We start from the raw sequence: 23283 nt of genomic DNA on the forward strand, positions 1-23283 counted from the left end.
AATCTGTAAACAGAATTGTTTCCCCATAATGACATCATTCTGGAAATGGCAAAATAATAGGTACAGAAATCAACTCAGTGTTTGCCAGAGTCTGGAATGGGAGAACAGAATCTTTTTAGGGATGGGGAATTTTTTAAAGGATGATAGAAATATTCTATCCCTTGATTGTGGTAGTGCTTACGTGATTGTTTGGGAGTCCCCCTGCTATCATTTGGACCCTGAATGTCCCCCAGAGGTCCATGTCTTCAAGGTTTGGTGCCCCAGGGCTTGCTATTTGGAGGTTCTGAAATCTTTAAAAGGTGGGGTCTAACTGGGAGGTCCTTTGGTCATTAGAGACTTGACCAAGAAGGGGATTGTGGGATCCCAGCCCCCTCCTCTTTTTCTTTTGCTTTCTGACCATGAAGTGAGCAATGTGCTCCGCCACAGGTTCCCCGATGTTACCATTCAGCACCCCCATCAGAGTCCCAAAGCCATGAGCCCACTTGCTCTTGGACAGGAACTTCCAAAACTATGAGTGAAAATAAACCATGTCTCTTTAAGAATTAATTATCATTGGCATTTGTTGTAATGTTAGAAAACTATTATAACCCTTAATCTTGATTTTGCTTTCCATGGTTTCACTTACCCAAGATCAACAATAATTCACAATATTAAATGGAATATTCCAGAAATAATTTGAAAGTTTTAAATTGTGTGCTATTATGAGTAGAGCAATGACATCTTTCATGGTACAGTCCATCCTGCCCAGGACATGAATCATCCCTTTGTCCAGCATATCCACACTTTACAGGTTTCCAACCCATTATTCACTTAGTACCCTTCCCTATCATCAGGTTGTCTGTCACAGTGCTGTGCTTGTGTTCAAGCTACATCATTTACCTCCCTTGATCTGACACAGGCATTGTATTATTTCACACCATCACAAGAAGAAAGGCAAGGACAGTCAATTAAACTTTATCTTAGGTATGTAAGTGTAGGAGAAAGTCTAGTATAGATAGGATTTTGTTCTTTCAGGTATCCACTAGGGGTCTTGGAACATATCCCCCCCACACACTGATAAGGGAGCCTACTATATACATTTGTCAAAACTCAAAAACTGCACATCTGAAAGCAGTAAATTTTACTGTATTTAAATTATACCTCAATAAATTTGACTTTAAAAATATATAAATTGGGGCTGGGGATGTGGCTCAATCGGTAGCGCACTCGCCTGGCATGCACGGGGCGCTGGGTTCGATCCTCAGCACCACATAAAAATAAAGATGTTGTGTCCACTGAAAACTAAAAAATAAATATAATATAGATAGATAGATAGATAGATAGATAGATATAGATAGATATAGATAGATTGGTGTGGTGGCACATGTCTGTAATCCCAGCTATTTGGGAGGCTAAGGCAGAAAGATTTCAAGTTTAAGACCAGCCTGGGCAACTTAGCTAGACTTTGTCTTGAAATAAAATAAAAAGAGCTGGGGGTGCTGGGGTTGTGGCTCAGCAGTGGAGGGCCCTGGGTTCGATCCTCAGCACCACATAAAAATAAATAAGATAAAGGTATTGTGTCCAACTACAACTAAAAAAAAAAAAGATATTAAAAAAAAACTGGGGATGTTGTTCAACAGCACTTATTTGGGTTCAATCCCCAGTACTGAAAAAAAAGTAGATTCCAACTTCCTCTAGACATTTTCATTGTATATGTGGCATAATATGAATATATTTGTCTTTGTCTCTAGCTCCTGTCAGAGTTTCTAAAATCCTTAAAATTTCCTGAATGTTAGGAATAGATTTATGTCAAATGTGTCCCTTTGCTAACTCCTAAATTTGTTACTGAAATGATAAGGTAACAGGGAGGGGCCAGTCACGATAAAGATCAAATGTTTAGACATTAGAGGTTTGGTAATTTCAACTCCACCTACCAACTTCCAGGAAAGAGGGACAGCTACAGAGTAAGATCTATAAAAACTCTTGAACAAGTGATTTGATAAGTTTCTGGATTGTTGAACATGGAGATGCCGATGAGAGTCCTCCCCTCCCAGATCTTGCCCTGTCCATCTCTTCATCTGGCTGTTCATCTGTGTCCTTGAGGAGATTTTTTTAATGGTACCTGTAAGTAAGGTGTTTCCCTGAGTTCTGATGGCTGTCCTAACAAATTATTGATGTTGTCAACATAAAATGAGCTACAGGACTGACACTGCAAAACAGAGTTTATTTGGGACCATCAAGGGATTGCAATCCAGGAGATACAGGCTATGGCAGACCATAGGCATACACAAGGGCATTGAGGCAATGGTAAGGCTTTTAAAGATAAAAAGAAGGCCATGTGAGTCATCTTGAAACAAAGACCACTGGCCATAGGGAGTTGCAGGAGTTGGCATGAGCTCATTGGCAGAGACAGCCACTGTTAGGTAAGTGTCTTTGTGGAAGAGGCTTATCTGGAAAATTGAAGTTTTGAGGAGTTTCTCATATAATTCCCATTATATGCCTATGTGCATGGTGGCTCTTCCTTCAGTTTCTGACTCCATTTTGTTAGAGTTTGACACAAATTACTCCATATTGATACTGATGATTTCTACAACACAAGGAAGGGGGTTTTGGAAGTCCAATTTATAACTATTTGTTCAGAAGCACTGGCCACACAGATTAGATTAGTGTCTGAAGTCAGAGACCAGGGTCTTGTGGGACAGAGCTCTGAAACTGTGAAACCTAACCTATCTCCAGGTATATCGTGTAAGATTTGAATTATAGGACATCCCAGGTGGGGCCTATCGCAAAATTTCTTGATGTGTAGGGGAAAAAAAAACCCATATATCAGATTGTTTTTCTTTTACACATAGCTTTTCTCATTTTGACAAGTACATCTAGCTTTAACCTTCAAATTGATTTTTACCAGATTCTAAGTTATAGAAATTTTCACATATAGAAAACTTCACATATGGGCTTTTGCCCAACCACTCAATTTTTAGGACATTTAACATAATATGATAACTAATAACAGCACTGAAAACACATTTCAAAACATGCTTTTTGATCCTCCTTCGGTAAGATCCTGACATATTTTGTTTTGCATTTTGTGTTCTAAAAAATTATTTTCATTCTACTTGAGACTCTGGTAAAATGTACATTTTAAATAACTGAGTAATAGATGATAAGAGCATTCAAATTTTTATTGTAAAACAACATAATGTTACATAAAAATGTTGAAAAAACATCATTCATAATTTCACCACCTTAGCATATATTTTCATTTCTCTATATTTTCTTAGAGATCTTTCCCATTTGCCTAAGACAAACAAGCAGGGGACATTCATTTTGCCTCTGGCAACAGAATATTAAAAGGACTCTTACACTCATTTGACAATAGGAGCTCTCATTTAGCTTATTTGTATAGGTTATGAAAGCCTTGAGGTTTTAAGATTCTCAAACAGCAATGAATAAACATATCCAAGATCTCATAGCACTTTGATGAAAACACCCAGAATCCTCTATGGAATGAGTTGGAAAATAAGTAAATCAGAGAAATGTTTTTCCAGAAATCCACCTTGTCCTCACAGACACAAGAGCCACAGGATTGACCTTGGTCAATTCCTGAAAGCCAGAGGAAACGGTATTTGAAATATGACTTTGATCTGTGTTTAATCCAGTGGAAGTTCTCTCATGCAGGGACTGTTCTTTGTACATTCCTTCTTGAATTAAAAGCTGAGTATTGTAGAAAAGCACCTGGAGATTTATAGTCTGGAAGTATTTCTGAACATCTATTTATGTAACAAAATCTGTGAAGGGTAAATATGTTGATCAGGATGTTCACTTCCATTAAGACGTGTGCAAAGGAAATGAAGAATACTTTTTTAAGATCACAAAGTTGATAGCTGGATCATTTGAGGGTGCCTTTTCCCACTAAGTTATAAAGGCTGCACATTATCTTTAAATTTTGGCCTATTGATAAGCATTTTAGTTAGAACCTGTGAACATAAAATATCATTTAAAGAGAAGATCTGAAGCTTTTAATTCCACCCTAGATCTGATGCCACATACAGAAACAACCCCTACTGTCCTCATGTTTCCCAACATTAGGCAGCTAGTGCAGTTATAGTTCTGAGGCTGCCACCTTACTTACAGAATACCCTTCTTCCAGCCTCCGTGACAAATGACAAGGGTTTGTATGTGCAGTTTCCCAGAATCCATTTAGGTGGCCTGATTGATGGGCTAAATAAACTGTTTAAATACATATTGGGTTTTACTTTGAGTCTGAATTTAAATTCCTCATCTAATTTAAACACAATAAATAAATAGCATATATACACATTTCCTTTTCTCTTTCTCTCCCTCTTTGTGGTGCTGGGGATCAAACTCAGGACCTTGTTTACCCTTAGCCCCACCTTTGCTTTTTAAAGTCCATCCTCTAATTCTGATGTGCACTAAATCACAGTAAGCTTAGTTATTTCTGATTTTTAAAATTAATAGAGTTTTAAATAATTTCTTGCTAATTTTAGACAATAACCACTGAACTGTAAGATTGCATTCTAATATGCAACTAATAAACAGAACCCAAACAACTAATAAACAGAACCCAAAGCCAAACTAACCAGCAAAACTCTTTCTTGTTTAACTGCATTCTATTAAACGCTTTAAGCTCTAGAAGGGAACTTTGAATTATACAGTCAAAACCTCTATTTCACAAATGAGGGATTTGAGGCACTGGGAGGTCAGTACTTGTTGAGGTACTCAGAGGCAGAATTCCCTGCCCATCATGGCTGGCTGGGCCTTGGGGAAGGAGGCAAACCCCAAAGGAATGTGGATATGAATTCTATTAACATTTTATTTCTCAGATGGACACATAGGTTCACACTTTGAGGCTTGCATCCTTACAAAACATTCATTATAGAATGGAAGAGCACATTCTGAGAAGGATCCAAGTAGCTAAAAATGAATCAGAGTGCACACTGGGATACAGAATTACCAGGGTTCTCATTCAAACCTCTTCAATCAGAACTAGTTTTTTAGTCATTCAGGGTCATACAACTTTTTTTAGTCATTCAATATCACATGCTATTTATGTAGCTTACTGTAAATGTTAGATAAATCATGTTTTATTTTCAAGAAATGCTCTAATTTTATACACAAAAATATTTCCCTTTGTGGCATTTAAATGCCAGGCATTTTTCTCCTATAAATATTCTGATTACAATTATTTTTATTTTACTAATAGCAGTAGTTTAGAATTTACTCTTCTGAAAACATAGTTCTCCTGACAGGTGCCTTGACATTCCAAGTTCTTATCTTTATTGATTTTTTTTTAAAAAAATTACCATTGTATCATGGTATAGTAGAAATTTAAATTTATTTAAATTTATTATTTAAAGAAATGATTTAAGTATCAAATGTCAAAATTAAGTCAGGCTTCTATCAAAAAGCAATCTTTTGAATTGTATATAGAAAAGGAGAGCAGAAGCTCGGTGTGGCTAGCACTCGCCTGTAATTCCAGCGACTCTGGAGACTGAAGCAGGAGGATCACAAGTTTGAGGCCAGTCTTAGCAACTTTAGCAAGACCCTGTCTCAAAATTTAAAAAATAAAATGAAAATAAAAAGGTCTGGATGAATAGCTCTGTGGTAAAGCACCCTTGGGTTCAATCCCCACTACCAAAAAAAAAAAAAAAGAAAGAAAAGAAAAAAGAAAGAAAGAGGGCAGGGAGCAATCTATTGCACAAGGCAGAAAGTGATTTTGCATTTGTCATAGCTGAAGTTCCATAGGTTAACAAGCCCAAAGGATAAATATATTTATTGTAATTCAGCCTTTTCTTTTTATAACATTTCATCACTAATTTCATTGAGCAGAGATCCTCAGAGCAGGTGCACATCTGACTGCTCTTATAATACCCAAGGAACTGGCAAATGGATGGAAGGAGTGACAAGGAAACTTGTTTGCTCTATTTACTCTCAGCGGATTACCAAACAGCAGATGGATTGTTTTTAAAACAGGTTCTACTGAATTTTTCTTTCATGACCCAAAACACCCTGAGAAGAATAGAGGTTGCAGTCTTCGAAATGGCAGAACATCTTTAGGGCTTTTTGGTTTTTAAATTTTTTTTTAGTTATTGATAGACCTTTATTTATTTATACGTAGTGCTGAGAATTGAACCCAGTGCCTCATACATGCCAGACAAGTGTGCTACTGCTGAACCCCAGCCCCAGCACCTAGGGCTTATTTTTTAGGGACCTTTTTCAACACTGGTTTACAAAGTGTCCTAGCATTCTCTTGCTTGGGAGAGGGAGAGGGCGATAGACTCATGTTGTGTTGTGTGTGGGAAATTTAAAATCTTTCTAAGTCATCTCCAAAAGCACCCTGGCAAGACAGGTGCAAGAGAATTGGAAGTGGCCCCTATTCAGACTCATCCAGATTGAGTGAAGCAGAAGGAGCTTCTCTTAGCAATTGTTATAAGAGGTTTGGTCAGCTTAAGACCTTGTGGGTTTTTTAAAAGCATGACCACAGACATAAGCTAACAGATTCTGTTTCCCTACCCGGCGCTGGAATTTATGTGTTGAAAAGGAGTGAAATTGGGCTAGGGTAGAGGATAAGGAGCAGTCCTCAGGATTGGGTGCCCAGACAGGAATCCAGCTGCTATTTGCTTCTGTCCCTTGGCCCTCCAAGCTGCTCTTGTGGAAAACTGCCAATCCTTCCACCTGATCCCCTTTCTCACTTCTGGGGTGAGAAAGAAAAAAAAAATCTGTGTTGGTTTTCAGCCAAACCAAAATCTCTTGATTTTGTCCTAAATTATCTAGAAAGTTGAATGCATCTATTTTCTCAGCCTCATGTCCCCAAGAAGTGACAGAGCTTCTCTGGACCCCAAGCAGGAGGTGACAGCACTATTTAGGCAAATTCCTGCCTGGGACCAAGGGTGCTTTCCACATTTCCTTATTTATGGATCAAAAGAAGCAAAGACAGTTTACTTCTTACATTAACCTGTGATTACAGTACTGATCCTACAACCTCAAAATTCAATCTGTATTCTAGAATATAGATTTGAAAAATAGGTGCAGTTACTTATCTTGTAACCTAAGGGTACATAAAGACCTCTGACTCATTGGCACATATGAATTCGTTGTCCAATGCTTTCATGTTAAAAAACAGCTTTGATGGTACATGATGTGGTAATGTTATTTTTCTTTCAAGATGTTTATATACATATATATGTTTAAATATATATACACATATATATATTTAAAGCTTCTTAAATTTCAATTTAAAGCAGTTATATTCTAACCCAGTGTCAGAGCTCATTGACTCAAAATCTCTGTGGGCCAGTAATGCCACATGACCGGACAGTGTAGGGGTCAGGGACCAGTCCTTCTCCCTCCAAAGCCAACCATCCTATTGGCTAGCAAGCAAATTCCGAGGATAAATAGGATTAAGTGCTTCAAAGAGGATTCTCTTGCCCTCCCTCAAAGGAGGATCAAACACTCTGGTCTAGTTCTGCATCAAAAATAAGCCCCTGAGAAGGAGAAAGTGCTTGTTTACATAGCATGTGGCCTTTCCCAAAGCCTCCTCATCCTCTTTCTCCACCATCCAAGGCTGGCTGGGGAGAACTCTTCTTGGCAGGCAGGTGTGTGTGTTGGGCCCAATCCTGCTATAGCAGGTTCAACCAACTACTTTCTTTGGTTTCCTAAATAGGGTCAGATCTTGTACAGCAGCGGGAGGTTAAGACCCCAAATCTCTTTTGGTGACTAATGGATCAACTGCCATAAACTGGGCCATAAGAAAGCACTTTGTTTGAACTTCTAACTGCACATTTTCTTAAATTTAGGCCCCAAAGGACTGAGGTAATAATAATAATAATAATACCTGCTTACATCTTATTGCAATTCGTTTCTTGTCCAGGAAACAAATCAGCCACCTACAAACAGCAAAACCACCCCCCTCTTCATGCTTCATACCACCTCACCCACTTCTCCAAACTGTCCCATGCAGAGAGTGGGAGATGCCTGCAGGAGTGGGGCACCAAATTTGGACTCCGTGTGAAGACGCCCCAGTAGCACATGCGTTAACCTATTAACTCAAAGGAATCCGGGGTCACTATGGATCGTTTCTATTAATAGGGAATAAAGCTCTTGCAGATATTAGCGGTAATGCCCTGACAGCTCAAGCAAAGTTAACTCCTTCCGGGCCAGCAAAAGAAAACCATGTCCTGCCCAGGCAGAGGTGTGATAGAAATGCATATACACATGCGCACACGGTATTTTTGTGCTGCTTGCCTTAACAGGCAAGACTGCAAAGCCCATTTTGAATCTTGTTCCCGGGGAGGGAGCAGGCTGCAGGCAGTGGGTAGGGGTGGCCGTCAGGCGTCAACCTAGCTTTACCACGCTCAAGGCTAGGGCCACAGCCGCCAGCAGCACGGCGCTGAAAAGAGTAGCAGCCAAGGCCTTGCTGGGGTTGCAGGATCTCGAGCGCTCTTCTACAGACACGGCGCCGACGGAGGAGGCGCCCATGCTGTTACTGGACAGTAGTTCGGCGCCCGCGGTCTGCTGGGCCTGTACTGTCCAACGCGGCACGTTGACTTTCATTTCCATGTCGTTGATCATCTCGCCCACCAGAAGGACCTCGCGCTCCAACTCCTTCAGATCTGAGACGTCGAAATCGCGTTCAGCCTGGTGACTTAGGCTGCGGGCACTCAAGGCGCGAGCTGCTACCCGGGAGGAATCACCAGTTACACCGGTGCGCACAAGTGGCCGCAGAGGCGTATGCAGCGGGAACGCGGCTCCCAGCGCCAGTGCGCGTTGCATGTCGGCTTCCAGTATGTCCAGACAACCAGAGAAGGCCACCCAGAGGCGCTCAAATTCCGCGCGATCCTCCGCGGCCAGACTCCGGTTGCGCAGCGCAACAGTCAGCCGGGCACCAGTGGTCACCGCCAACTCCCGCGCCTTCTGGCGGGTCTTCTGTAGTTCCTCCCTCAGGTTCTGTGAGTCCGCTGAGCCGCCGACGGTCAGCACCAAATGGTGGTAGCAAGCGGTGGTCTTGTTGAGCGCGTCTAGCAGCGCCTTGCATTCCTCTCTGGCCATGGTGGTGCGCTCCGTCGGGATCCAGCAGCCCGCACTCCTCTCACACCTTCAGCGCGGCAGGACGCTGCCAGCCCAGATGCCACCTTTGAGGTGAGCGGTCCGAACACTCTTCATGGCCCGTGATTCGTTCCGCGTTTCAGCAGCTAGCCACAAAGCTCTCCAAGGACTCGCGACTTGCACCTCCAAAGACCCAGCGCGGAGAGGGAGTTGAGTCAGCTGCCTCCCATTCGCTTGTTCATTCTTTCCAGACGCGCTCCGAGGCACACACTTATCTTTGCACGACTCTTGCTTTTCCAGCGGCTCCCTGAGAAGCTCGGAGAGCGGACCCCATCCTCCTCTAGAACCACCCCAGGGCTAGCGGGCCGCCCAGCTGTGCGATTAGCCTTAGTCGCTGCCAAGGGCAGCCGGATCGGGTTTCGTAGGACCCGCCCACCCCAGTCCTCGCAGTGTGCTTCCACCCCCTGGACCAGGAGTAGGCGGAGCCCCGCTCGGGGAAGTCACGTGTGGTCTAGCATCTCTACCTCCTTTGTACCCCATTACAGTTCTGGAGTGTTAAGACCAGCAGTTACAACCTTTCTTTATTGTGCAGATGATGAAACTAAGTCAAGAAGAACTGGGTAAAAAGAAGGCTTAGTTCATGCAGAGTCCATGCAAGCGAAGGGACTAGAACCCAAGGACAGTGACTCCCAGATCCTCTAGGCAACAAAGTGATGCGCCTCGTAAGACTGGGTACTTAAGTCCCGCAAAGCGAGCAGCGACTAGCAATCCGCCCGGTGGGACAATTTCCCCACGGGGTTCTTTTTCCCCCTCGCAGTCCAGCCTCCTTTCAAAAAGCTAGCTTGGACCCCACCCCTAGTGTCAGACCTGCCCTCGGGCCCGCCCCTTCCATTCTGGGCACGCGCAGTCGTTGATTCTGGGCGGGGCTTCTCTGAGTAGGAAGCGCTGTGAGTTGCCTGAGTACCACCCCCGGCTGGGCCGGACTCAACGATTGCTTCACGTACACGTCACTCTGGATAAGGACGGCCGCTTATTGGACCGGGCGGGCTAAGGAGCGGCTCCGCCCAACGGCGGTGTAAAGGGGTGGGTTGTGGAGCCGAGCTGCCGCACGGGGTGGTGGGCACTGAGGTCCCAACAGAGGGCCTGGGAGGTGCTGCCGCAGCCCAGAGATGGGCTGGGAGTGAAACTATGTAGCCTCTTAAGTAAGTGTCCACCAGCTTGTCTCGTCTCGAGCCTTCGTTCTCTCGGGACCGCGTCGCCTCGGGGCCCTGAGGCCGGGCGGGGCCCGGGAGTGCGAAGGGGGAGGGGCTCCCTTCTCTCGGAGCCGGCGCCCCAGGCTGGGCTTCTGGGCCCCGGACGGCCCTGGCCGCCTCCTCCCGTTCGGGTCCGCAGCCGGGCGCGCTGTGCCTACTACGCTCCCGTGTCGAGAGGGAAGGGGAGGGCGGTGCGAAGAATGCGTCCTCTGACCCCCGCGGTCTGGGACAGGCCGGCGGGTCAGGGGTGCGGGGAGCTAGAACTTGGGGTAGTGGGCGGGGACGGTAGCTCACGCGTGGAGTCGCTTCCGCGGTTTCCTAGCGGCCTGGGGGGACTGGGAGGGGGAGGCTGGGGATGCGAGTTGTGGTCCTGGGAGACGACGGAAGCAGAGCGGGGAATCTCTGCTTGCTTGCCTTTCTTGGAGCGGGGTCTCCTCGCCCACCTACGTGAAGATTACTGGAGGAAAACTCTGAAGCACCAAGAGATGTTCCAAACTCTGGGTCTGTTTAGTTTAGTCGTTGAAGATGCCCAGCGGCGCGCTGGCTCTTCGAGCCTTGCTCTTCTGGCTGCCGCTCGAAGTGCAGGGGATGTGGGCACTCGCGGCCCATGGCGGTGGTGGGAGCAAGTGGTACATCTTCACTGTGGGTTTAGGACCTTAAGGGAACGAGGGGTTGCAAGACTTGGGGGACTGTTAGGGTGCACGTGAGCTGAGATTTTCAAAGTTTATGGGTTTCATGGAGAGAGGGCCTTGTTTTGATGAAATATTACACCTTTCCCGCTGGCCCTAGAATATAGCAGTGAACATGAGCAATTTGAGATTCCTACGTGGGCCTTAGTATTGTGACCCTCAAGAGGATCTGGAGTGCTGAGTCAGTCCTAGGACTTGCTCTCACTCAGTCTGTCCCTAAACCTTCCCGCGGGCTATTTGGGAATAGAGCTTGGGCGCTCTGGCCCTTGGCCATTCACTGGGGAGGAGGGTCTCAGTCACCCAATGGCCCTGGGGTTGTTTTCAGAACAAAATGAGTGGAAGAAGGGAAAACCCATCTGTTTGGAGAGCTTTGGGAACAGCCAAGGATGAGGAGGCTAGAAAGGTGGGCCGAGGCCTGCTGTGAGAGGCTTTCAATACCTAACAGAGTCCTCACTGTTGGAAAGATCACTTTGCTGAATTTCAGGAAATCCAGGAGGCAGAAGCCTTAGGCTTTGGAGGAGGAGATAAGAGAATGGAGCAGGAGTGTGTGCTTCTTCTCAACGTCTATCGGCAATAAAGCCTTCCCACCCTTGACTTGTCACCTGAAATAATACTGCCAGGCAGCTTTACTGGGAAAGCAGGCAGTAGTATCTGCATAGGGTTTGGGGTCACCATCTTGGCTGTGCCTCCATATACCTATTGGACTATTTGCCTTTATATGGGAGCTGCTGGATCTTTGTTATTGGTGCATCCATGTGCTGTTTAGTGTTTCTGTGGCATCTGCCCTGTTTGCACTTTCCATGGTTATTAGTTGCCAGCATTTGGCTCGTGTCCAATAACTTCAGCCTCTCATAGATTTGCGGAGGAATGTGACTACATGATGATACCAGACCTAGAAAGGATTTAATCCAGAAAAATTCAGTCCTCATTTGCCCTGAGGTTCTTTCCATATCTGAGAGATACTGAGAAGTAGCCCTTAGAGCACCTGCCCTTTAACCCAAGATACTGGCAGAGAGATGGGTGAATGATGGTTCTACCTGCAATTCTAGGAGCAGTGTGAGGGGTAGCATTCTCCTCACCCCGCCTTTTTTTGTGGTATTAAGGATCAAACTCTGGGCCTTATGCATGCTAGGAAAGTGCTCTACTATTGAACTACCCAAGTATCTGGGATTACAGGTGTGGGCTCCTGTGCCTGTCTGATTGGGTGTCATTCTGAGAGGTGGTTGTGTTCTTCCAAATCTGCCTGCTGTCTCCATGGTCCCACCCTGCTTCTAGGCATGAGACTTTTCTCCCTCTCTTAATGCTGCACATTCCAGCTGTCATTGTGTTTGTTTGGGGGTTTTTGCCTTTGTGCCTGCTTGGCTACTGCCTGGGCTAGCCCCTCACCTATGCTGTTAAGGGCAGTGGCTTTCCAGATCCTGTGAGAGATGATCTCTCTCTGAGAGGTTGATCTTCTTCTTTTTTTATTTATTTTTTGAATTTTTTTTGAGTTTCTTCTTAACACCTCACTATCATTTTGTTCAATTAGATAAATAGTTGCTTCCTTCCTAAGGTGAGCCAGATGCAGGGCTGAGTGTTTAAAGTGGAGCTTTAAGAAAAATATGGACAGGATCCATAAATGTTACAGGCCAGAAGGACATAAGTGAATATAACAGCATACATTACATCATCCAGTTGCTTCCACTGGTATTAAAAATAGATGAAAAGAAATTTTTTTCCCCTTCTCTTTTGGAATCACAAATTAAACCAACTGGAGAATGTTGCTCATCATTTGTGCTTGGTAAAGTCTTTGGTCAGGGGCCTGGAAGGATGGAAGCAGCCACAAGGGTGAGATTTTGGCAGGGAGTGCATCTCTGGGAGGTAGAGACTTCTCTGTGCTGGATTCTGCTGAGCCAAGCTGCACTCTGTCACCAGATGGTTCCTGACTACCCAGACTTAACCGGACTGGCAGGGTGGTCGAAGACCACAAAACCATGAGTGTGCACACTGCCTTCCCAAATGCCCATACTAATTTGAGGCCTCATATGTCTTTCCTATTCATAGAGTAACTTTGATAACTCACATTGGGGGTATTTGGTATCTCTAACCAATTGCACTGGATTTGTTGTAAATGATGCCATCATTTTGAGCTCAGGCAGGGATGCTATTTGTTTTTTTAAAGGAGTTTTCTAAGAGAATTCACTTTCCAGTTTTATAAGGAAAATTTGTTTTTATTTGTGTGTGTATTTTAAAATGAAATGCTCATTCTTGGAAATAAATTTATCAGAGCATTAAATAATTTTAAGCAGTTATCCATATATATCAATTGAACTTTGACATTAACCCCGGGATTGTACTTGATTACTGCATATTGTTGACTCTAGGACAGAAAAGTTGAGGACAGTGCTGGACAGAGCTCTTTGAATCCTCCCAGACAGGGTTTCAGGTGTTGGTGACCGGGGGACTGATGTCTAAGAGAAAGCAGATGACTTGGGAAGATAACAGCAAGCTCTCTCTGCTCAAGCAGCAGTGCTAAGAAAGAAACTTGTGTGCTTACACACTTCACATGTGTGACCTCAATGTTTTGATGTGGCATTCAGGGCCTTCCTTTTCCTTGCTGTTCTGTCCCCCTCTGACCTGCTGTGCTTGGATTCTTTCTTCCTTTTTTTTTTCTTGTGATGCTGAGGATGAGCCCAGGGCCTTGTGTGTGTGTGCTCTACCACTGAGAGCTCCACCTCCACCTCCGCCTCCAGTCTTCTGCTTGGATTCTTATGATTCTTTGGACTCATCTCCTCCTTTAGTTAAAAAAAAAAAAAATTTTACTCTTGGGTTTTTGTGTCCACATGGAACCTGTCCCTGCATCCTAAACCTTTGGTTCCTATGTTGTCCCTGCCAGGCATGACTCCCCCTCTCCACCTGTTCCCCTTTCTGTGCTGCTCCTATTTCTCTCTGTCCCTTCCTCCCAGCTGGTTTGTTAGTTCTTCCACAGAAGCGCTCCCTTGACACTTTCGTCTTGGGAATGGAGGTTTGGAGCTCTGCCAGCACCTTGTCTGAGGAGCAGGAGTGCCCTTTCCCAGCTTTAGTCTGATCGTACTTTGCATCAAGTTTCTCACATGGTTTTTGTCCAAAGCACCTTTACTCTTTCACTCTGCCAGATAGAACCAGCTGTGTTGGGAACCATGAAAAATGTTATTCTTTGTGACTGTCCTGGCAAAATTGCATCATTCAGTTGTTCTGTTGGGGACTCATGAAAGGATTATCTGGGTTCTAGTAATAATTGAATTCAACAGTAAAGTACCTGAACTGGTGCACAGCTCTCCCTAGGGCCCAAGAAGGGATTATTTGTAGCCATTTTTATGTTAGACTCTTCTTCCTAAGAGGATTTGCAAGAGCTCAGGGGCTTCCTTTTGGCAGCCCCCAGCCCCCAGGGAGTCTGCAGCCAGGACAGCTATGGATGGATAAAAGAGATTTGGTGTGGAGCCTGTGTGGCTGTCATCCAGGTAAATAAAGCATGGCTCCTATCTATTTGTGGCTCATGAAATAACCCCTTTCCAAGCATATTTACATCATGGACAAGGTAGTTAAAGGGACAAGTTTTAGAATAAGTTTTGACATCTGTGCCACCTTCAGGAGCTAGCTAAATCTCAGTTTCTTCATATGTGACATGGGACTAATAATATCTTACCTGGAGTTATTTTCAGTATTAAAATGGGATGAGGATGTATAAAAGTTATCAGTGCCTGGAACAGGGATATTCACAAATGGTGGCTGGGTTCTCCTCCCGCCCCCAACCCCGTGCTGGGGATTGAACCCAGGGCTTTGCGTATCTAGACAAATGCTCTACCACTGAGCTACATCCCTATCGCTGTTTTTTCTTTAGTTATCAAGGATAGAATTCATAATGCCTTTAAGCAAAATGTTCTGGTGTCTTCCCAAGGCAGCATTAGAGAATATTGTTACATAGTGAGACAGTAACTTGATTTTTCATTTATATTTCGTTCATCTGATTGTATCAAGAGTAATAGTGTCCTCTGATAGCTGCTAATTTTTTCTTTATGATTGAGAGAAGGCTTCAGGTTTCAACCCAGAAGCTCTAACTGGCAACAGTATCTAGTAAGGTGGGGTTTTTGTGGTGGGTGGTTGTTTTTTTGGTACTGGGGATTGAACCCAGGGACACTCTGTCACTTAGCTACATCCCCAGTCCTTTTTATTTATTTTGAGACAGGATCTCACTAAGTTGTCAGGGCTTGCCTTGAACTTGTGATCCTTTTGCCTCAGCCTTCTGAGTAGCTGGGATTACAGGTGTGCACCACTGCACCCAGCTTCTAGTGAGTTTTTTTTTAACATTTAAAATTTTTTTAAAATACATTTTTTAGTTGTAGATGTATACAATACCTTCATTTTATTTAGGTATGTGGTGCTGAGGTTCAAACCCAGTGCCTCACACATGCTAGGCAAGAGCTTTACCACTGAGCCACAGCCTCATACCCTCTAGTAAGGTTTTAAATAACATCAATTGTTTTGAAATTTTTGAGATTATCTTCTCTTTATGGGAAATGATTATTTAATGTTGTGGGGTTTTTTTTTTGAAGGAGATGTTTAAAGGAACATATTAAATAACAACTATTATGTATAAGTGTGCAAGTTATTCATTGGTCAGGGATACTTGGCCAGCAGAGTTGGCAAACTTTGGCCTGATACACAGCCTCTGAGTTGCTTACCACACCTTGTGCCCTGGCACAGGACTGCATGCACTGGGAATAGAGGTGCCCTTTTCTAATTCTTACAAAGACACCGCGTGAGCCAGCAGAAACTGGGTAACTGGTGGTTCATGGGTTTGCAGTATGTCAAAAATAGTGAAGGTGACATGTAAATTATTCTTGTGAGGATCCTGCAGGCAGATTCTCCACTGCACATACTGAGGTGGAGGCTCAGATAGGTGGAATGACATGGTTACAAATCTGATCTCTTTTTCTCTGCCCATTTTGTGGATTATCCTTCTGATAACTCAGTAGCACACTGACCGGACAGTGGAAGATCAGTTGTGGAATGTTTCTACCATGTGTTCACATTAAATAGCAGCAATAGTGGTTCACAGACAGCAAGATCCTTAAAATAGCTTGTTTCCCAAAGTGAGTTAAACATTGATCTGAAGTCTTTTTTCAACCATAAATCACATCAGGGTCAACTCTGGCTGCAGAAGTCACAGTTGTGAAGGTGACAGTGTGTTCTTCACTGATTCTTATTTGATCAACTCGGATAAAAGTCTATTTGGCTTTTGTTTTCAAAAGGTATACAAAAATAAATTTAGTTTTTTTAAAAAAAAACCATTTACAACAGTGGCAAAATCTACATAGCTTATATAAATAATCTAATAAAAGTTGTATATATGGGCTGGGGTTGTGGCTCAGCGATAGAGTGATTGCTTAGCACATGTGAAGCCCTGGGTTCGAGTCTCAGCACCACATAAAAAAAAATAAAAGGCATGTGTTCAACTACAAGTAAAAAAGAAAGAAAAGTTGTATATGTTTTATATGTGATCCTTATGGAAAAACTTTAATTGAAGGACATAGAAGAAGACCTTCATGGAGAGATGTACCATGTTTGTAGATGATAAGATTCATTATTATAAATGTATTGACCTTCCAGCCCATGAATTAACTGCAGTTCCAATAAAAATTTCAATGGGCTTTTTCATGGAATTGACAACCTGATTTGAATTCATTATAAAGAATGAGGAATAATCAGACATTTTAAGACAATAAGGCAGGAGGAGGCCTTTCTCTGTGAGATATCAGGGCTTAATATGAAGCTGTAGTTAAGTGAGATAGGATGTAGTCTTGCTTTGTCTAGTACTACTGGCCATATGTGACTATTGAACACTTGAAATGTGGCTAGTATGAATTGAGAAACTTTGCAGGAGTAAAAAAGTTGTAAAATATATCATTAATTTAAAAATAATTATTACATGCTGAAAATCTAATATTTTGGGTATATTAATATATGTAGTTTGGTATGGTGGTACTTGTCTGTAATCCTAGTTATTCAGGAGGCTGAGGCAGGAGGATCAAAAGTTTGAGGTCAGCCTCGACAGCTTAGACCCTGTCTGTGAATAAAATAAATAAATAAACAAAGGGGTGAGGGATATAGGTAAGTGGCAGAACACCCATTTTTAATCTTCAGTATCAGAAAAAAAGATATAAAAGTGTGTTAAAATAAATTTTACCTATTTCTTTTTAAATGTGCCTACTAGAGAATTTTAAATTACATGTGTGCCAGGCATGATAGCCTCCTGCTGTAGTCTTAGCTACTTGGGAGGCTCAAATGGGAGGATAACTTGAGTCTCAGTGGGTTGGAGCCCAGGCTGGGTGACATAGTGAGACCCCATCTCAAAAAAACAAAGCAAAACGAACAAGAAAATTACATATCTAATTATATGTGCCGTACATGTAATTGTATTTATCATGTATTTCTATTGGGCAGTGCTGGCCTAGACTCTTAAAACCCAGAAACAGGCCATACACGCATGGGAATTGAAGTGTGACAAAGATAGCAGTATCAACCAATGTGAAAGGAGAATGTTCAAAAAATTGGGACAATTGGTTTACCATATGGAAAATAAATTTAAATTCCTAATTTATAGTATATGCAAAAATAAAATCCAGATGGATTGAAGACTGAAAGATATGAAAAACTTTTTTTAAGATTCTTATAAATTATAGGGAGTATATTTAAGGCTTTGAAGTTGGAAAGAATGTGGTTTCAGATAGTCTTTGCTGCATAACAAACTGACCAAAAGTTGGTAACTTAAAACTTCCCCAATTTCATTACTTCCCACTCTTCTGTGGGGTGGCTAGGGGGCCTTCTGGTGGTTTCACCTGGGGTTGCTGGTGTGGCTGCATCTGCTGGCGAGTTGGCTGTGCTGTCTGGACCATGTGCCCCCCACACCCCACTCCTATGGTCTTTAATCCCATGGGCTTCCTTCGAGCATACTGGGCTTGGTGTTCCAAGAGAACCAGAGTGAAATCTGCAAGGCCTCTCAAGTTTGATGCTCTGAAATCACATAGCATCACTTCTGTGTGTTGGCTGAAGCAGGTCATGGGTTGAAAGCTGGCTCAGATTCAAAAGGCAGGGAAATAGACTCCCCCTTCTATAGGGGGAACAGTGAATTCATTTTGCAAAGGGGTATGCCAGAGGATAGGCGCAGATTTCTTAAGATCCAAAAGGTACTGACCATAAAGGTGAAGATTAGCAAATCCATCTATATTAAAATAAACTATTTCTGAAAACAATAATTTGGAAGAATTAAAAGATAAGTCATAGCTGGAAGCAGTGGTTTGTGCCTGTAATTCCAGCTACACAGGAGGCTGAGACAGGAGGAAAAAAGTTTGAGGCCAACTTGGGCAACATAGCTAGACAGTGCCCCCCACACCACCCCTCCACTTAAAAAAAAATCAAGTCATAGGCTGGGAGAAGATATTCACAACATATTTACTATCTAGAGATATACATAACTATGAATCATAAGGGAAAAAAGGCCAACAACCCATTACAAAAGTGGGCAAAAGACATAAAGCAATTTATAGAACATGAAGAATGATGTTTGACTTCACTTAATTCTCAATTTTCATTTTTCTAACTTCATTAGAGAAAAATGGTGCATTCTAGTTTATACTTACAGACTGTCTTAGTCCCTTCAGGCTGCTGCAACAACCCCCCCCCCCTCCAGCTTGGGCATCTTATAAACAACAGAAATTTATTTATCACAGTTCTGGAGGCTAGGAAGTACAAGATCATCCAGGCACAGTGGATTCAGTGTCTGATGAGGGCTGGGTGCTTCCTCGTTCCTAGATGGCTGTCTTTTCTCTAACTCACAGGGCAGAAGGAGCTAAGGAGCGCTCAGGCCTCTTTATAAGAGCACAGATCCCATTCATGAGGGCTCTGCTCTTGTGACCTAATCACACTCAAGGATTCTACTTTCAAATACCATCACCCAGAGTTTAGGATACACTGGGGGAACCTAGACCTTCAGACCATCGCACAAACTGACAAATAATCTGATGAAGGGCTGGGGATGTAACTCAGTGGTAGAGCATTTGCCTAACATGGGTAAGGCCCTGGGCTGTATCCCCAACAAGGCCAAGAAATAACAACAACAACAACAACAAATCTGATGATACAAGGAATGTTGGTCAGCGTATGACCTGATAAAGGGAATGGGGGTAGAAAGTGGTCCTGTGTTGTCAGCATCTGCCACAATTGCAGGTGACTGCACCTTTTAGTGCTTTTCCTAGGGGCATGCTTCAGTGTGTGGAACACATACAAGGCTATAAGGGTGTTCTTGCGCCATTGATTATAATACTGAAAGGTGGAAGCAACTTAAATATGGGATGTTAGATAAACTGTGACACATTCACTTACAAGAATTCTATATAGGAGGGGCTGGGGATGTGGCTCAAGCGGTAGCACGCTCGCCTAGCGTGCGTGCGGCCCGGGTTCGATCCTCAGCACCACATACAAACGAAGATGTTGTGTCCGCTGAGAACTAAGAAAAAATAAATAAATATTAAAATTCTCTCTCTGTCCCCCTCTCTCTCTCACTAAAAAAAAAAAAAAAAAAAAAAAAAAAAAAAAAGAATTCTATATAGGAGCTGGAGATGTAGCTCAGTGGTAGAACACCTGGAGTGTATAAGATCTCAAGTTCCATCCCCATCACTGCAAACAAAACACAGTTAAAAAAAGAATACTGTATAGCAAAAATCAGTGAATGAATATAGGCTGTGACTCAGCATGGAGAGAACTTGAAAACATAATGTTGAGTGAAAAGGGTATGTTCCAGAATTGTAATAGTATGACGTCATTTTTTAAATTTTATTTTTATTAGTGCTTTGTAGCTATATATATGATAGTGGGGTTCATTTGTTTATATTTACTTTTTAGTTATAGTTGAACACAATATCTTTATTTAATTTATTATTTATTTTTATTTGGTGCTGAGGATTGAACCCAGGGCCTTGCACATGCTAGGCACATGCTCTACCGCTGAGCCACAACCCCAGCCCCACTGGGATTCATTTTGACATAATTGCACATGCATGGAATTTAATTTGCTTCATTTCAGTCCCCAGTACCTTCTCTTTCCCTCCTATTCTCGGTCCTCCACCATTCTTCCTATTTTTGAAACCCACCAAACCATACTTTTACTGTTTTTCAATATGTACATATTAAAGGCATATAGACGTGGGCAAGAAAAACTGTACATCAACTTAAAGATAATAGTTACCTTTGAAAGGGGAGGAGAAAATGAGATGGGGGATAGCTAAAGAGGAATCCCAGTTTACTCTGGTATATTTTATTTCTTAAAAGGCAAATATGGCCACTAGTCACTGTGGTACACACCTGTAATCCCAGTGGCTCAGGAGGCTGAGGCAGGAGGGATCGCAAGTTCAAAGCCAGCCTCAGCAAAAGTGAGGTGATAAGCAACTCAGTGAGACCCTGTCTCTAAATAAAATACAAAATAGGGCTGAGAATGTGACTCAGTGGTTGAGTGCCCTTGAGTTCAATCCCCAGTATGCCCCCAACCCCCCAAAAGCAAATATGGCAAAATGTTATGATATAGTAATTCTATGTAGTGGATTTGTGTTATTACCTAATACTTTTCTATGTGCTTTAAATATTTCATCAAAAGTACATGAGCCTTGTGGTAGCTCATGCTAGTAGTCCCAGTTACTTGGAGGCTGAGGCGGAAAGATCACTTGGCTCAGGAGTTCAAAACACCCTGGGCAACATAGCAAGGTCCCCCCCCACCCAAAGAAAGTCTATGGGTATCTTTAGAATCATAGTGACAGTCAAGTAGGATGTCCAGAAAATAGACATTTAGGCTTTACTGCAAGTTGGAATTTAATAAGAGCCATTGAACACAGTTTCCACATTTAAACACTAAATAGGTCATCAGGGAATTGGTGGATTACATTTGATAATTCTGATGGAGTGTTAAAGTGTGGAGCAGAATTTAAAAATAAATAAATAAAATACCTGTGTTGAACAGAATAGTATGTGTCAAGGATGAAGGGCTGGGGGTATAGCTTAGTCGGTGTAGAGGGTTTGCCAGCGTGTTGGAGGCCCTGGGTTCCATCCCCAGCACCACTTAAAAAAAAAAAAAGAAATAACTAGATGAAGACTTTTATGTGGTATATATAAATCTGAAGGTGGTCATTTGCTGCTGCTTCTTCTCTTGTCCCAGGAAACTCACTTTGACCTTTCTGAAGTCCATATGGCTCTATATGATGAAGATCTCCTGAAGAATCCTTTCTATCTGGCTCTTCAGAAGTGGCGCCCTGACTTGTGCAGTAAGGTGGCCCAAATCCATGGCATAGTAAGTGCATTGATCCTGAAGGTTGTCCCTGGGCATTGGTGATGCCACGGATGTGGTGGCTGGAGGGGAAGTATAGTGGGAGTCTGTTACAGACCTGCTGGGTTTACTTCACCTCCACATCCTGCCCAGTGTGCCCAGTGTGAGAATGAGCCCCAGGGGCTGCCATGAACTGCTCCCTGGAAGAAGCCTCCTGCAGCTGCAGCCCAGTGATCCCTTCTCCCAGGGCTCCTCTCCCACTTGTGATGAATTGTGCCCTTTCATGGAGTGCCCAAGACGGTGCTGCAATCATAGGTGCTCACCTCTCTCTCTTATTTACCTGTGGGCTTCTCAAGGACAGAGTCAGATTCCTCCTCAGGACCTCATCAGTTAGGAGATGGGTGCTCACTCCCATGAGGGGACGAAATCTGTGAGCTCTTATTAATCTGAAAGGCATTTCCTAAAGGGGAAGATCTTCCATAACAGGCCACAACCTCAAAAGCCCACAGGGCCAGTGAGGAAGGAGAAGCATGGAGGAGAAACGTAGGCTGTGGTGTGGACATCTGCTGCCAGGAGGGCAGGCAGGCCCCGGGTGGCAGGTCTTCCTGGTCCTTGGGCCCCCAGACCATCTTTAGACAGCATTTCAGGATGCAGCATGCTGAATGCGTTTGTTGTGTGCCCTCTGCTTGAGACGTCTGTGGTCTTATTTTCATGTGTCGTCTCATACCTGTGCTTCCACTTATCCCCTGGTGGGACTCAACTCAGGCACGTTAGGCATCTGAGGAGGAGAAGTAAGATTAGCTCAGGTTGGCCTCAGGTTCTTGGCTTCCTTTCTGCAAAACCGGAACTATCTTTCTCCTGACCTCTGTCCTCAGAAGTGTGGTTTCTCAGGTCCCTTCCAGTTTTTATGATTCATTTTGTGATTCATATTTTCACCAGAACTTTTTTTACTTTGGATTTTAGAAGTCATAGTTTGTTATTAAAAGAAATAGTGAATATAGCTATTTCCAAAGAAGGAAATTAAAATATCAGTGAAGTTCACCATAGACATTCATTGTCATCTGTTCATCTCACAGTGGTTATTAAATGCTGCCACATGCCAGGCAGTACATTTGATGCTGGGAATTCAGTGAAAAATAGGAAAACACGTCACTGTCTTTTTTTTTGTACCAGGGATTGAACCCAGGGTGCTTAACCACTGAGCCACATCCCTAGCTCTTTGTTATATTTTATTTAAAGACAGAGTCTTTTTTAAAATTTTTTTTTAGTTATACATGGGCACAATATCTTTATTTTGTTTATTTATTTATTTTTTTATGTGGTGCTGAGGATTGAACCCAGGGTCTCACACGTAAGAGGCGAGGGCTCTACCACTGAGCCCCAACCCCAGCCCCAACACAGGGTCTTAATTAGTTTCCCAGGGCCTTGCTAAGTTGCTGAGGCTGGCGTTGAACTCAAGATCCTCCTTTCTTAGCCTTTCAAGCTGCTGGGATTATAGGCACATGCCACTGCACCCAGTCCCCATGACCATCTTTACCCTCATGGAGCTTAAATTCTAGCAAGAGAGACAGTCACACCCTGGGCAAATACATACTCATTACTGCAGGGGGACTTATGCAGAGGAAGGGGGCCAGATGCTGAGTGGCCATGTCACAGGGAGGACCTGACTTAATACCAGGAATCATTTCTCTCTTCTTGTCTCTGTTTAATGCTATTTTTTTAAGCACCACCGAGGGTTTTATCATATATAACTTTGTTTTGCTTTTTATAAATGTCACTGTGGTATTCCTTGATTTTTCAGTAAATTCTTTGTAAGTTGTCTTGCTGACTGAAGCCTGAGAGTGTTCCAACATTTATCAGTTCCTTTCACCTCATAGGTGCTTTTTCAGCTGCAAGTAATGGAATCCTACTCAAGTTCACTTCAACGGGGAGATTCAGAAGGGAAATTTTATTTTTTATTTGTTTT

General features: G+C 43.1%; 2 protein-coding genes across 6 annotated transcripts in view; one reads left to right on the forward strand and one right to left on the reverse strand.

Moving 5' to 3' along the window:
* Positions 1 to 8334: 8334 nt before the first annotated feature.
* Rgs9bp (regulator of G protein signaling 9 binding protein) lies at positions 8335 to 9048 on the reverse strand. The gene has a single exon (XM_026391191.1). The coding sequence runs from the start codon at positions 9046 to 9048 to the stop codon at positions 8335 to 8337; it is 714 nt and encodes a 237-aa protein (XP_026246976.1).
* A 1097-nt stretch (positions 9049 to 10145) lies between these two features.
* Positions 10146 to 23283, forward strand: part of Ankrd27 (ankyrin repeat domain 27) — a 52697-nt gene continuing 39559 nt past the window's right edge. For 4 of the 5 annotated variants that reach the window (XM_026391269.2, XM_026391270.2, XM_026391267.2 and 1 more), the window contains exons 1-2: positions 10146 to 10247; positions 21210 to 21341. In XM_026391269.2, coding sequence (XP_026247054.2) covers positions 21240 to 21341 — 102 coding nt within the window. In that variant the 5' untranslated portion in view covers positions 10146 to 10247; positions 21210 to 21239. Of the gene's footprint in view, positions 10248 to 14380; positions 14467 to 21209; positions 21342 to 23283 lie in introns of all 5 variants that reach the window. The other variant, XM_026391266.2, reaches the window with a different exon arrangement.

Source organism: Urocitellus parryii, chromosome 15, assembly GCF_045843805.1.
Source record: "Urocitellus parryii isolate mUroPar1 chromosome 15, mUroPar1.hap1, whole genome shotgun sequence".
Classification (NCBI taxonomy): Eukaryota; Metazoa; Chordata; class Mammalia; order Rodentia; family Sciuridae; genus Urocitellus; species Urocitellus parryii.